Source organism: Microcebus murinus, chromosome 13 (genome assembly GCF_040939455.1).
Source record: "Microcebus murinus isolate Inina chromosome 13, M.murinus_Inina_mat1.0, whole genome shotgun sequence".
NCBI lineage: Eukaryota > Metazoa > Chordata > Mammalia > Primates > Cheirogaleidae > Microcebus > Microcebus murinus.
This window is the reverse complement of record NC_134116.1, coordinates 16,114,615-16,129,200: the sequence shown is the minus strand read 5'-3', so window position 1 is coordinate 16,129,200 and position 14,586 is coordinate 16,114,615. Positions and strand designations below refer to the sequence as shown.

Genomic DNA, 14,586 nt, shown 5'->3' with positions numbered 1-14,586 from the left:
CATTTTTTTGAAGATGGTATAATGGAGTAGACTGATTATTAAAATAATGTTAATGAAATATGGAAATTAATAGTAGTGAAACTGCAAATAAGATAACTGGCGGAAAACCACCAAAATATGATGAGGTGTAAAGAAATGTCCTCCACAAAAGAATACATTTCTGGGGTTAGGGGTTGGAAAATAGGGATGCTTTCTTTATTCAAGGAAAGTAATTCTAGTAATTGCAGTTCAGTGGATCAATGATACCAATACACAGCAACAGGAAAAGATGACCATCTCTTTGTGATTCATGGGGCATTAAAATCATCCTCTAAAAAGAAGTGCAGAGGATATTATTTTATCACCATGCCACTGATGAGTCACCACAAAAATAAATTCAAATAGGAGCAAATAAAACAAACCCAGCTTAATGTTACAGGGGAAAGGAAATAAAGTTAATTTTACAGGAATTTTTGGGGAGACAGTTACAATAAACTATATCATGGCATTACTTTAAAATAAGACAAATTGCTAGTTTCCATTGCAGAGTCATGTCCGGGCATGGATAACAGTCTGGCCTAAATCTTCAGACAGGACTCACTTTATGAGACTGTGAAAGATTTGATACAGTAATGGCCTCACAGAGAGGAAAAATAAAAAATTATCTCCAAAGAATGCCCGAAATTTATCATCTGGTCATAACATTTTGTCTTTGGTCAATAAAAAGGAATTTTGTTCAATGAGAATACTCCCTGAGAGAAATAACATTTCTTCTGGTGTAACCTTCCTCAAAATAGCTCTTCGGCTATTCTCCAAGAAAAAAAAAAGAAAAATAAATCTTCAATGGCTCCTTCTGTTACGATTCCAACCACTGCAGACCCTCCATGATCTAGCTCCTACTCCCCACTGCACACTCCCTTTGTCACGTGTCCTGCCACGCCCTGTGACACTCCATGTCTCTGATTTACTCATTTACTTTTCCTCACATGGAATGTCCACAGCTAACGACATTACCCAAACCCTTACCTATTGAAATCATATTCCCGCTTAAAGACAACTCTTCATAAAGCTTTGCAGACCCTGCCCTGGAAGCAATCTTTCCTCTTTTTAAAATGAGATGATATTTGGAAGCACAGGGCTAGGCACAAAGGATGTTCCCAGGATTTTTAAAGACTCTGCAGGACATCTTTGACATTACTTTAGCACTGAGTACATCTATTGTAGCATGTGTCACCTTTTGGCTTATTTGAGATCTTTCTTACGTTTTCTACTGTGGGATCAGGCATTTGAGCTCTTGTGTACGTTGACTATGCTATAGTTAAAGAGGACAATTAGTACATTTGTCCATGTCTGTATGTCTCCATTGCATAAAGAATGTTGATGGAATTAGGAACAACAACAAAATAGGGACATGATTTATTTAGTCTTCACTGTAAGTGGATGTATCAGATATTTTGAGAAAATGATTTTTGATGGGACAGCAGATCAGGGGAGCATAAAGGTGAGGATATGAGACACAAAGAGGAGACAATATCCTTAAAGTAAACAAAGGCAAAAAACAAATGTGAGGCTGCGGCGGATGTGAAGGCAAATATGGGGATGGCCTACCTCAGGTTGTGCTCATAAAAAAAAAAAGTATCCATCTGAAAGATAGCCAATGCTATGTTTATCCTCCCCTTTTCTCCAAAATTTATTAGTGGACCTCAATTTCTGATCATGTATGGAAACAATGATTTTACAGACCCCAGGAAATTCTGGATAAAATGCAGCAAACATCCTTTTAAAAGCTGAGTTAATATCCCAAGAAAATGATGAAAACTCAAGGGACCAAAAACTAAGAGGCAGTCAAGAAAAGTCAACTTCCCTAGAGAATTTATGATCTCTGCTAGACTTTGGTTTTTAATGCTGTGTAGGCATAAGGAACAAAGTCATGAACCCTTGAAAGGTAGAGATTGCTAACTGAGATATTGAGTAAAGCTGTATAGTTATTGGGCTTAACCCTTAGAGAGGAAGTTGATCACAAAACACATGCAATGGCAAAAAGAGATGACAAGGGAGCTTGTTAGTCTTGACCTGGGCACTCACATATGTAACCATATTATGACACAGCTGGCATTGCAGGACCATGGGAATGGGTAGACTAGTCAATAAATGGTAGTGTGGCAATTGTTTATTCAAATGGAAATAAAATAAAACTGTTCCTTATTTCACAGTGGTCACAAAAATCAATTCAGGCTAAATGTTTCAAGCAAAACAAAGCCAAACCAGACCAAGCGTTGCTGAGTTGTAAAGTAGAGAATACTCCCATTACTGCTGATAGCAGATCAACTGGTAAAACTATTTTGAAATGCAAGTTTATCAATATCTATTAGAGTTGAAGATATGTTAATTCTAAGCCCAAGCAACTCTATTCCTAGCTACATAACCTAAGAAATTATTTCACATGTGCATAAATCAATGTGCAATGTTCAGGGCAGCACTGTTTAGATTTACAAAATTTAGAAACAAACACAAACACCTGGATGCATTGGTTTTCTACTGATGTGTAACAAATTGTCACAAATTTAGCAGCTTACAACACTCATTTGTTATCTCAGTTTCTGTAGGTCATAATCGTGGGCATGTTATAATTGTGCCTCTGCCCAAAGTCTCAAAAGGCTGCAATTAAGGTGTTGGTTGGGCTTCCGTCTCATCTAGAGCTTGGGGTCTTCTTCCAACCTCATCTGGGTTGTTATCTGAATTTAGTTCCTTCTGGTTGTAGGATTGAGGGTCCTGGCCACCTAGCCGTTCACAACAGGGCAGCTTCTTTAAAGCCAACAGAAGAGCCTTTCTTGCTTTGAATTTCTCTCTTCAAGAAGGACCCAGTACCTCTGACTTAGTCTGTCCCACCCAAGATAATCTCCTTTTTAATTGACTCAATATTAAATACTTATCAACCTATTTCCAGGTGTGAAAGCCCATCATGTTCCTAAGTGCTTCTCTTTGCCAAGGGTAGAGGACTATGCAGGGTATGTACACTAGGGGGCAGATATCCTGGGGGACATCTGAGAACTTGCCTACCACACAGGAGAATGACAAAATAAGTTGTGTAGTGTTTATATAAACAGTACACTATATATAATACCTTTTATATACATTTATAAAATTGCATTTTGTACAGCAATCACAAAAAATAAAGTACAGGTCCATGTACTCATTTAGGCAAATCTTATAAACATTATGTTGAGCAATAAAAACACTTAGCAGAAGAAATAATGCAGTATAAGACCATATGAGGCAAGTTGAAATTATGCAAAAGAGATATGATTTTCAGTTGATGTCTGCATATGTGCTAAAAGGGTAAAGAAATCCACTAAGATCATAAAACATCGAATTCAGAAAAGTGGTTTTTTACAGGAGAGAGTGAGGGGGGAGTGATCAGAGAGGCCCAAGGTCCTCAGATCTATTGCTTGTGTTGTGGTTCTTCAGCTTTGTGTGTGGTCACAGAGGAATATGTTTTATATCCTTTATGTCTTTTTGCATGTCAAATATTTCATGACAATTTTTAAAACATATGAAAGGTAAAACAATAAAATAAAAATTAATAAAGATTCCATCAATATTAATTGAACTAATACTTTTGAAGTTAAACCTTGAATTTATTAAAAATATAATCCTACTCTCTAATTACATCTGACAGATAAGGAAAAAAAGTGAGGAGGAAGTAGTTTCTTCAAATGTCTCAGTAATTCTTTCAATACAACTAAAAGCATAATTAGTCATTTGGTGACAGGAAATGGAAACGGTAATTCAGTATTTTGCAGCATTTATTACTTACATGGTACAATAATCCTTTGGACATGATCTTAGTGAAAATTTCAATATAGCAAATAATTAGCATTTAGAGAATGCAAATTAAGAAAACCTATATCAAATAAATATTAAAATTCAAGTACTTTGGTTATGGGGGGTAGTATACTACTTATAAATAAAAACTATCTCCATTTGCACAACTGCAAAGGAAGCCTTTTCATTATTATTTTTGCGGGAAATTAGAAGGAATAAAAATATAGAGCTAGTTGAAGATGTACAGTGAATGTTTACTGCATTTATTTTAGTAACTTAGAGGCAGCTGCTTTCTATAATAACTGGAAGGAAAAACTGAGTGGAACCTTAGTGAAACTGCTTACAAGCTTTTGTCAGGCCATGAGAGGAAACCAGGCAACTTGTTTTTGTTTTTATTTCAGAAAGACAGTGGTTGCTCTTGCTTGTGCCAATCTGTCTTATGACCTTTGCAGGCTGTTCCATCATGAAAAGTTAATCTAAATTGTACTCATACCGCAACATATTCATCCCAACAAAACAGGAACTGTTGCATATTACAGCAGGATTTGATGTTACTTGTTATTTCTATTTAGCAGTGTATCTGTCTGGTCCAAAGAAGAATAGAAAGTTTGAGAAAGCTTGAGACGATCTTTAAAGTTGTTTTATTAAATTCTACCAACATATCATTCTTTTTTCCCCATTGAAAAACAATTCAAGCACCCCTTCTCCAACTCATGGGATTGTCTGCTGAGGTGCTCGTAGCGTGCTCCTCCCTGACTCTACTTGCTGACGCTTACTAATCGCCCAGCTCCATGCCACGCTCTGGGAGGCATGAGGAAGGCACAGGGAGGCATGAGGAAGGCACAGGACGTCCAGCCTCAAAACACCTGTAGACCAGGAAAGGTGAGAAGACCTGTGTGTGCATGTTCATGGTATATGACAAAAAGTGGCCAGTGCCGTAATAACAGGGAGAGCCAGAATCTACAGCTGCCTGGTCCTATGCTGGCTGCTTTGCAGGTACCTATTTGGGCATCTTGGGAAACAGCTGGCCCAGATGCTCTGGTGAGAGGAATTAAACACCGGGTCTGTTTCTACTGCAACTCTATTTGCACACCCTGTTTGTACAGGGTATAAAGAAGCTTTGGAGACAGAGATAAGAGAGAGAAATCTTGTCTAGGTTTTCGGTCTGATCAGTATTTTTAATAGTTGTCTCCGCAACCTTCATTTCTTGCCATATGTTAATAATTAATGTAAGCCAGTCATTTTAATTCTAGCCACCTTGCTTGCCAGGGAGTAGGAATGACCATGTTATTATTCAATGCTGCCAATGAGAGATGACAGAAAATTTGCTGGGGAAAGAATGACACTGAGAAAGGTTTTCTTGCTGCTAAGAAGCACACCTGGAAAGAGAGGACCCAGTTATTCCTCTAGATATTATCAGGAAGCCTGGAAATGTTACCTCCGTTTTGTTAACACACAAAGGCAACACAGGGGAAAGGTGACTGCATTAATTTGCTAGGGCTGCTGTAACAAAGTGTCACAAACCTGGTGGCTTACTACAACAGTAATTTATTGTCGCTCTGTTGCAGAGGCTAGAAGTCTGAAATCAAGGTGTTGGCAGGGTTATGCTCTCTCTGATGGCTCCAGGGGGAAATTCTGCTTTGGTCTTCTAGCTCCAGGTGTGTGCCGGCATGCCTTAGTGTGGCTTGGTCTGCAGACACCACTCTGGCCACCTCCTGAGAGTGTGTCTTCACATTGTCTTCCTCCTATGCATGTCTGTCTGGGCCCAAATAGCCCCTTTTCATAAAAGCATCAGTCCTATTGGATTAAGGTGCACCCTAATAACCTCATTTTAACTCCATTACCTCTAGCCCAAATTAGGTCCCATTTTGAGATACTGGAAGTTAAGACTTCAACATTTGTTTTTTGGGGGACACTGACAATCCAAACAACAATAAAGGGAATTTCAGTGAAAGATCCAGTCCTGACTTGCTGAAATCTACCTAATCTATTGAATTTTGTGAGATTAATTTCCTTACTGTTTAAGTCATTTGGACTGGAGTTTTCTGTTACTTGCAGCCAAAGCATTTGCAACAGAATTAGGCAGACCTTTCTGGTGGGATAAGGGGCAATGGCAGGCGATAACGAAGGCCATGGAGGAATGAACAACAATAGAAAAAAGAATCTGTCAAGTTGACCCTAGTAGAGTATGTAAGAGATGTTGGGTTGGTTCAGCATTGTCATTGCTGCTCCATTCAAAAACCTATTACTAGCTGTCACCTGGAACATCCTTTCACCTGTCTCATATGTTGGATCTTCTTTGACAAATGCTGCTTCTGCTGTTGGACACGGAGTGCCGGGTGCAGGCCTAGGATCCTGACAAGACCCTTCCCATCGTCATAGGCTACGCCCCAACAATGGTAATGCCTCGTGCACCTTCTTGATTTCCTTAAGTCCGCCCGGAAGTTTTTGATGAACTAGTTCAGATGATTTCCTTCCAGGTATGGATTGCCAATAACATTCTTATTCTTGGAACTCAATAAATATTTCCTGAAGAATCAGCCACTTTCCAGGACACCTGTGAGCCTAATGGATGAGAGTCGGTAGGAGCAGCAGACAACTACAAATTCAGTTTTCAAGCTGTGTAGCTCCAGATGGGATATCCAAACTCTCTAAGCTTCCATTTTAAAAATGAGTAAAGCTCAGATAAATGAAATGTCACCCAAGACCACATACCAAGTCGACAGTGCTTAAGCATGATTCTGAAATCTATGTATTTTCCCACCACCTAATACAGGAAGAAGAGTATTAAAGAAATGAACTAAATAGGCAACTTGAAGGTCCCTTGGGCTGCAGTAGCTTATGAACGCTCAGGTCAAATTTCCGCAGGTTTTGAGGATTGGCTTCCTTACGCTGTGTGCATTTGCACAGCCTCAGTTTCTTTAGGATCCTCCTACTATTTCAGGAGGTACTCAGCTCTTCCACATGTAGGGGCACCATCAGACAGTCACTGCACTGGGCGGTCACTTATGGTGCCCAGACTGCTGTTTTCTCTGCTGTCCCTCCACTACTCCAGGATTTTCTTTTTGGAATCCAGATGGGGAAACTAACTGCCTCTACATGTCCATCCTCTTAGATGGATTGCACAGTGGGTTGCTGGAGCCCAAAATACCATCTGGTCTAATGAAACCAGTTTCTAGTTTCACATCTAGCCCTATTTTCCTAGAGAGTAGACACCGCCTGGGTGGCTGGGTCAAGATCAGGTTGGAGAAGCAGCCACAGAGAAATTATTTCCCTGGCACCAACACTGATTCTACTTTGCCAAGCCAGGTCCTCCTGCCTCTGCCGGGCACTTCCTTTCTTCAAAGCGAGCTCTCTCCCTAAGTCTCACAAGTTCTTCCATAGTCTGTACACATTTCTGTCTGTACATGCTGCTGGTTGCCAGCCTCCAAGACTGCCTGTACTAAAGTGCAGATAGTATATACAATTGCTGATTTTTTCCTCTTTCTAAAAAAATTTGTATAAATTTAAGGGTTACAGTGCAATTTTGTTAAATGGATAAATTGCATAGTGGTAAAGTTTGGGCTTTTAATGTATCCATCCCCTGAATATTACACATTGTACCCATTAGAGTATTTCTCATTATCCACCACCTTCCCCCAAACCTTCCAAGTCTCCAATTTCTATCAGTCCATACTTTATGTTCATGTGTGCACATTATTTAGCTACTATTTATCAGTGAGAACGTGTGATATTTGTCTTTCTGTGTCTGGCTTGTTTCACTTAAGATGATGGCCTCCAGTTCCACCCATGTTGCTATAAAAGGGATGGTTTCATTTATTTGTGGCTGAATAGCACCCATTTGCTTTATCCACTCATCTGTTGATGGACAGGTAGGTTGATAATATATTTTTGCTATTCTGAATAGTGCTGCAATAAACATACAAGTGCAGTTATCTTTTTGATATAATGATTTATTTTGCTTTGGGTAGATGCCCAGTAGTGGGATTGCTAGATTGAATAGTATTTCTATTTTTAGTTCTTTAAGAAATCTCCATATTGTTTTCCACAGAGGTTGTACTAATTTACATTCCTACCAATGGTGTATAAGTGTTCCTTTTCTCTGCATCCTAACCAACATCTGTTATTTTTTGTCTTTTAAAAAAAAGCCATTCTGACAGATGTAAGATGAAATCTCATTGTGGTTATAATTTGCATTTCTCTAGTGATCACTGATGTCGAGCATTTCTTCTTCTTCTTCTTTTTTTTTGTTGGCCATTATATGTCTTCTTTTGAAAAATGTCTATTCATGTCCTTTGCCCACTTTTAAATGGGATTATTTGTTTTGTTGTTGTTGTGGAGTTTGAGTTCCTTGCAAATTCTGCATATTAGTCCCCTGTCAGATGCAATAGTTTGCAAATATTTTTTCTCATTCCTAAGGTTATCTGTTCCCTCTATTGATTATTTCTTTTGCTGCACAGAAGCTTTTTAGTTTAATTAAGTCCCATGTGTATATTTTTGTCTTCATTGCTTGTGCATTTAAGGCCTTAGTTATGAATTCTTTGCCTAGACTAATGTCCCGAAGAGTTTTCCCTAGGTTTTCTTCTCATATTATTATAGTTTCAGGCTTACATTTTAAATCTTTAATCAATCTTGAGTTGATATTTGTGTATGGTGAGATATGGGGATCCACTTTCACTTTTCTGCATATAGCAATCCAATTTTCCCAGCACCATTTATTGAAAAGGATGTCCTTTTCCCAGGGTATGGTCTTGTTGATTTGGTAAAAGATCAGTAGGTTGTAGATATGTGGCTTTATTTCTGGGTTCTTTATTCTGTTCATTGACCTGTGTGTCTATTTTTAGTTTTGGTTACTGTAGCTTTGTGATATAATTTGAAGTCAGGTAATGTGATGCCTCCAGTTTTTTCTTTTTGTTTAGGATTGCTTTGGATATTTGGGCTCTTTCCTTGGTACTATATGAATTTTAGGACTGTTTTTCTAATTCTGTAAAATAATGGTGCTGGTATTTTGGTGAGGATTGATTGCATTGAATCTGTAGATTGCTTTGGGCAGTATGGTCATTTCAATGATATTAATTCTTCTAATCCATGAGCATAAGATGTGTCATCTACAATTCCTTTCATCAGTGTTTTGTAGTTCTCCTTATAGAGATCTTCTACCTCCTTGATTAAATATGCTCTTAAGTTTTTTTGTAGCTATTTTTAAATGGAATTGCCTTCTTCTTTTGGTCCTCAGATCAATTGTTACTGGTTTATAGAAACGTTATTGGTTTTGGTAGGTTGATTTTATATCCTGAAACTTTACTGAATTCATTGATCAAATCCAAGAGTCTTTTGGTGGAGTCATTAGTTTTTTCTAGGTATAAGATCATATCAATCATACCATTAGAAAACAAGGATAATTTAACTTCCTCTTTTCCAATTTGGATGCCTTTTATTTCTTTCTCTTGCCTTATTGCTCTGGCTAGATCTTCTGGTACTATGTTGAATAGTAGTGGTAAAAATGGGCATCCTTGTCTTGTTCCAGTCTTAGAGAATGATTTTAACTTTTCCCTGTTCAGTATAATGTTGGCTGTGGGCTTACTGTATATGGTCTTTATTATTTCAAGGTATGTTCCTTCTATGCCTAGTTTGTTCAGGTTTTTATCATGATGGGATGCTGAATTTTATCAAATGCTTATTCTGAGTCTGTTGAGATGATCACATGGTTTTTGCCCTTAATTCTATTTATATGATGCATCATATTTATTTATCTGCATATGTTGAACCATCATAGCATCCCTCATATAAAACCCACTTGATAATGGTGTATTATCTTTTTGATGTGCTGTTGGATTCAGTTTGGTGGAATTTTTTTGAAGATTTTTCTGTCTATGCTCATAAATATCAGAGCAGAATTAAATGAAATAAAGACAAAAATTACAAAGGATCAATGAAACAAAAAGTTGGTTCTTCAAAAAGAGAAACAAAATTTATAAACCACTAGCTAGACTAACCAAGAAAAAAAGAGAGAAGATCCAAATAAACACAATCAGTAATGAAAAATGAGGCACTGCAACTGATACCACAGAAATACAAAAGATCATCAGAGACTATTATAAACACTATATGCTCACAAACTAGAAAACCTAGAGAAAATGGATAAATTTCTAGAAACATATAACCTCCCAAGATTGAACCAGGAAAAAATAGAAATCCTGAACAGACCAATAACAAGTAGCAAGATTGTTTTAGTAACAAAAAATCTTCCTCTTCCCCCTTAAAAAAGTCCAAGACCAAACAGATTCACAATCAAATTCTACCAAACAAACAAAGAAGAATGAATAACAATCCTCCTGAAACTGTTCCAAAAAATAGAGGCGAAGAGAATCCCCCCTAATTCATTCTATAAGGTCAATATCACCCCGACAACCAAAACCATACAAGGACACAACAGAAAAGTAAAACTAGGGGCCAATATCCCTGATGAAAAATAGATGCGATTGTTGATTTTTAAAGTTGCTATTTTACTTTTGGATTTATCATGTGGTTTTTCCTACAGACAATTTGTTCTAATGTGCTGTGCTTTGGCTAGCACTGTAATTAGCCAACCTACCTCATGCACTCAGCCACTGGATAATTAGGAAGATGTCCTCAAGAGAAGGGAGGAGAATGCGACCCACAGAGGAGTCTCTGGAAGGAAACCTAGCATCGACGGTTATGTGTTTTTAATCATCTTTTCTGATGATTCTCTGTCAGGCAAGTACTATCCATCAGTGGTGCTTTATTTGGTTAGGAATGATAATGACTCCTTTTTGCAATTGTAATTTTTAAAACATTTCTTGTAAAATTTGATTATTTTTCAGGGATTTAACTTTTAATTACATTGATATGCAAAGGAAAACCTACTTCTTCGAGTCCCTTCACACGCTCAGGCTGTCGCCATTGTCATCTGCTGAATAACTGATTAGGGGACCTCAGAGCTGCTGAGCTGCTTTCATTAAGATGGTCAGAGTAATCAGGCAAAAAGGCACAATTGAGTAATTGGAGATCTGAAAATGTAATGCTACTTGATTGCTGTTATGGCTGGAAAATGGCAAAGCTAGAGGGGCAAAGTCAGGGATGGATCTCAAGAGCAGCTTTGTCTTTTACACAGAAAATAATATTACCCAATTTCAAATGCATTACATAGAGTATAGCCTAACCTTTTAAAAAATGCTTTCTAAACCCAGGTGTTTTATTTTTGTGTATTATTTCATAGATACATGTGGGAGAAAAATACCATTTTTACTTATACCTTGGATGTGAAAAAAATAAAGGCTTAAAAGAATAATTTGTCCAGTGTCATACAGCTAGAAAGTGATGGAGCGCTGATGCAAAATCAGACCTGGACAGCAAGAAAAGTGCAGACTCTTAAGTGCAATGCTTATTATACAGGCCTGCAGCCCCTATTCACTTTTCACAACTCCAAAATGCAAAAATTTCTGAAAATACTCAAAAGTTGTTTTTTTTTTCCCTTTGTAGTTTATTTAGTGGCAAAACCTAATCTGACCTAAGACTCATGTATTCCCTTTATGCATCTTTCTTTGTCTGAAGGTTGATGTTTTGCTACTGAAATATTAATGTGGTGATTACAAGGTGAGGATTCAGACAGCTCCGGGGGGTGGCATTACCCTTCTATTGTAGGACGATTTGGAAAATTCTGAACTCCAAAAACCATCTGGGTCGTAGAGATTTTGGGTAAGGCATATAAAAACAGTGAGATGAAATGAGAGGAAATGGTAAGCAATGAAGTTAAGATATGACATTAAGAGAAAATTGGGTAAAGAACAGAATTGGGTGTTTGTTGTTTTTTTTTCTTTTAGGATCCTCCATGCCTGGAACAATGGCTGACTCTTTGTAGGCCTTCAGTAACACGTGCTGAATTAAACTGGACTGAAAGAGGAACCGTGATAAAAACAATCTCAGTGTTCCTGTGTGGGATGTGAGATATGGCTACCTGCTGTTTTTATTTACCCAGTGAGGGGGCAGTGAGGGGACAGGCCCAGAGAAGGTGGGCTTAATGACGTCGCTGCCATCCTCTCTTGTTCTGGAGGAAGAGCTGACCCTTCAGGCCAACACCCTATGTGTGATCCTTCAGGCCCCAGCACAGGCAATGACCAGGCCTTGCCTGGCAGGCCTCCAGGGGCAAAGCTACCCTCCACACCCTGGACTTGGTGCACAGCTTGGTGCAGTTTCCTGGAAGGAGCTGCACTCAGGGACTCAGGCCCCCTCCCCACCAGGCCAGCGGCTCATGGGCACAGCTGCAGTCTCAGCCCAGGTGGCTCCACTCAGAGACCTCCTGGCTGGAGGCCCAGCCCAGGCGCTGCTCTCCATTCTGCCTCAGGTGTTTCCCACTCCTAGCCCTTCCCCCTTCTGTCCTCCCTCCTGAGTCCATGAAAGGACAGGAGCATTTTCTCCAGGACCGCCCAGCAGTGGAAAGATCCCCTCCCCCACACTTGCGCTCATGCACCTGACTCCACCTCACTTCAGCCAGGGGTGTGGGTGGGAAACGTGGAGTCCTGGGAGTGACGCCCACATTGGCCTCTTGCGTGCACTGTCACAGTAAGCAAATAATGGATTGACTGTGACTTTCCGCTTGGCTTACTGTTCTAAGGACCACCTCGACCCCTGGCAGCTCGGCACCTGCCCCCATGCCCTGGATACCGCCTCTTCCGCCTCCCCAGGGATGCTTGCCCCCGTCCTCTTGCTCTCACACATCTCTGCCCTCACCCTCCACTTGCTCACGCTCATCAGCGTTTAACCACGATCACACTTTCATTCCTACTTAAAAGATCCTGGGCCTTATGTCCTCCTTTTACAATTGATTTAAGAATCAATGGTAAGTTCTGCAACCTTTAAGTTCTGGAACAAGAAAGTGCTCATCTGAGACCTTGGGCACATGCTGTCCCTGTGGCCGAGACACTGTCCTTTTACACCTCATTTGGCTGCATCCAACTGTGCTTCAATAGCCATCTGTTCCTACAGGCCTTTCTGGGCTTTTCCACTCTTGGTTAGGAGCCTGACCCCTGGATTCCCAGAGCACTCGCGCCTGCCTGCACCGAGGCAGTTTTGCCTTATGTTATTTACTGGTTACTCCTCTCAACTGAGAATTTCTTGACAACTGGGAACTTAGTTGTATTCATGTCCCCCAAAATCGTCAAAACTGCCTCTTTGAAGGCACATAACAAATGCTTGGCAATGTGTGAATGAAGACTCTGGGTTATAAAAGGATGAATTCCAACACTGGTAGCTAAAGTAACAAATTTAGCACAAGATTTTGAAAATATAACCGAAGTTATATCAGTCTATCCATTAAAAGTACAGACCCTTTTGCTGTCAAAGCTTACCTTTAAAAAATATATACTGTTTTTACTCCAAGATTATTCTTCCCATATAATAGACCTCACTATTTCAACTTATGGTGAATATATGTATATATATTATTTGTCTTGGTCATTATATTTTTTTATGTTTCTGAGTCCACATGGAGTTAAATTTCAGGATCCTTCTTGGGTAGGGGATGTATCTTCTACATGAGTTCTGTTTGGGGAATCAGTTGATTTTTAACTTCCTAGTTAGCCTAAGAAAATTCTAACAAAAAAGCAGAGGAATGAACTAGATTATCTCTTGAAGACATTCCAGATCTGAAGAGTCTATAAATTTTGTTATATTGAATATCAAAAGATTTCTTCCAGATTGTACCTGACATAAAAATACGTGAACTATAGAACAGATTAAAAATGTTAACTCTCACAAACACACACTTAATTTTAAAATTCTGCCATATTTTACTTTATAGGTGCTAAGAACCCTAGCTTCCAAGTTTCAACAATCTAATTCTATTAGGCTGTTTCTGGAACTTTAGAACTGATGTATAATTTCACAATGCTGAAAATATGCTCAAACACCTGCACCCTGTAGAAGAGATGGTTTTAAATATTAAAATTTAATTATCCCAAGTTATCAAAAATATGGCAATATTTCTGAACCACTACTCATGCGAAATTACTTTGACGTTAATCATTATTACTAAAATAAGAATAACGGATTAAACTGACTGCATTTTAAAATTCTTACCCTTGGAAATGTCGTAAATCTGTCCAGTTCTTCCACAAAGCAGAACATCTGCAAACTAATTGCTGACATAACAATCAAGAGGCTGGCAGTAAATACAACCAAGCTCCCAAGCTTTTTTCCAGGGCCAAATATCTTGTACACAAAGTCCTCTAATGCAGGTGAAATCTTAATCAGCCGAACTACCCGAAGAACCTATCATGAGAGAGAGAAAAACATACACACATGATAATTTATTTATACTGAATCTTAAGTAAGTCCATACAAAAACATAACTTTTGTAGTGCTTTATAAAAATCACACTTATCCACTTGAGCATTTAGTGACTAAAACAACAACAATGTAATAACTGAGCCATCAGTTTAGCTCAGTGCCTGCCTCAGTTCTTGTACAGCAAGAACTCAATAAATCCCAAAGGAATGGATGCAGGAAAATGGTTGTAACTAAGTGTTTTAACGTATTATGTGATTACTCAAAATAATATTAACTAGTACATATTGTTCAAATAAAGTTGATATCTCTCTAATGTTCAAATATCTAAGAAAACCAGTAACTCAATACAGGTTGAGCATCCCTAATTCAAATATCTGAAATCTGAAATGCTCCAAAATCCAGAACTTTTTGAGCTCTGACATGGTATCAAAAACAGAAAATTCTACACCTGACACCTTTGCTTTCTTTTGATTT

General features: G+C 38.6%; 1 protein-coding gene across 2 annotated transcripts in view; it reads right to left on the bottom strand.

Annotated features, from left to right (window-relative positions):
• NALCN (sodium leak channel, non-selective) overlaps positions 1-14,586 on the bottom strand; it is a 323,837-nt gene that overhangs the window by 139,706 nt on the left and 169,545 nt on the right. For both annotated transcript variants that reach the window (XM_076009294.1, XM_076009295.1), the window contains exon 13: positions 13,903-14,094. In XM_076009294.1, the coding sequence (XP_075865409.1) occupies positions 13,903-14,094 (192 nt within the window). The remainder of the gene's footprint in view (positions 1-13,902; positions 14,095-14,586) is intronic.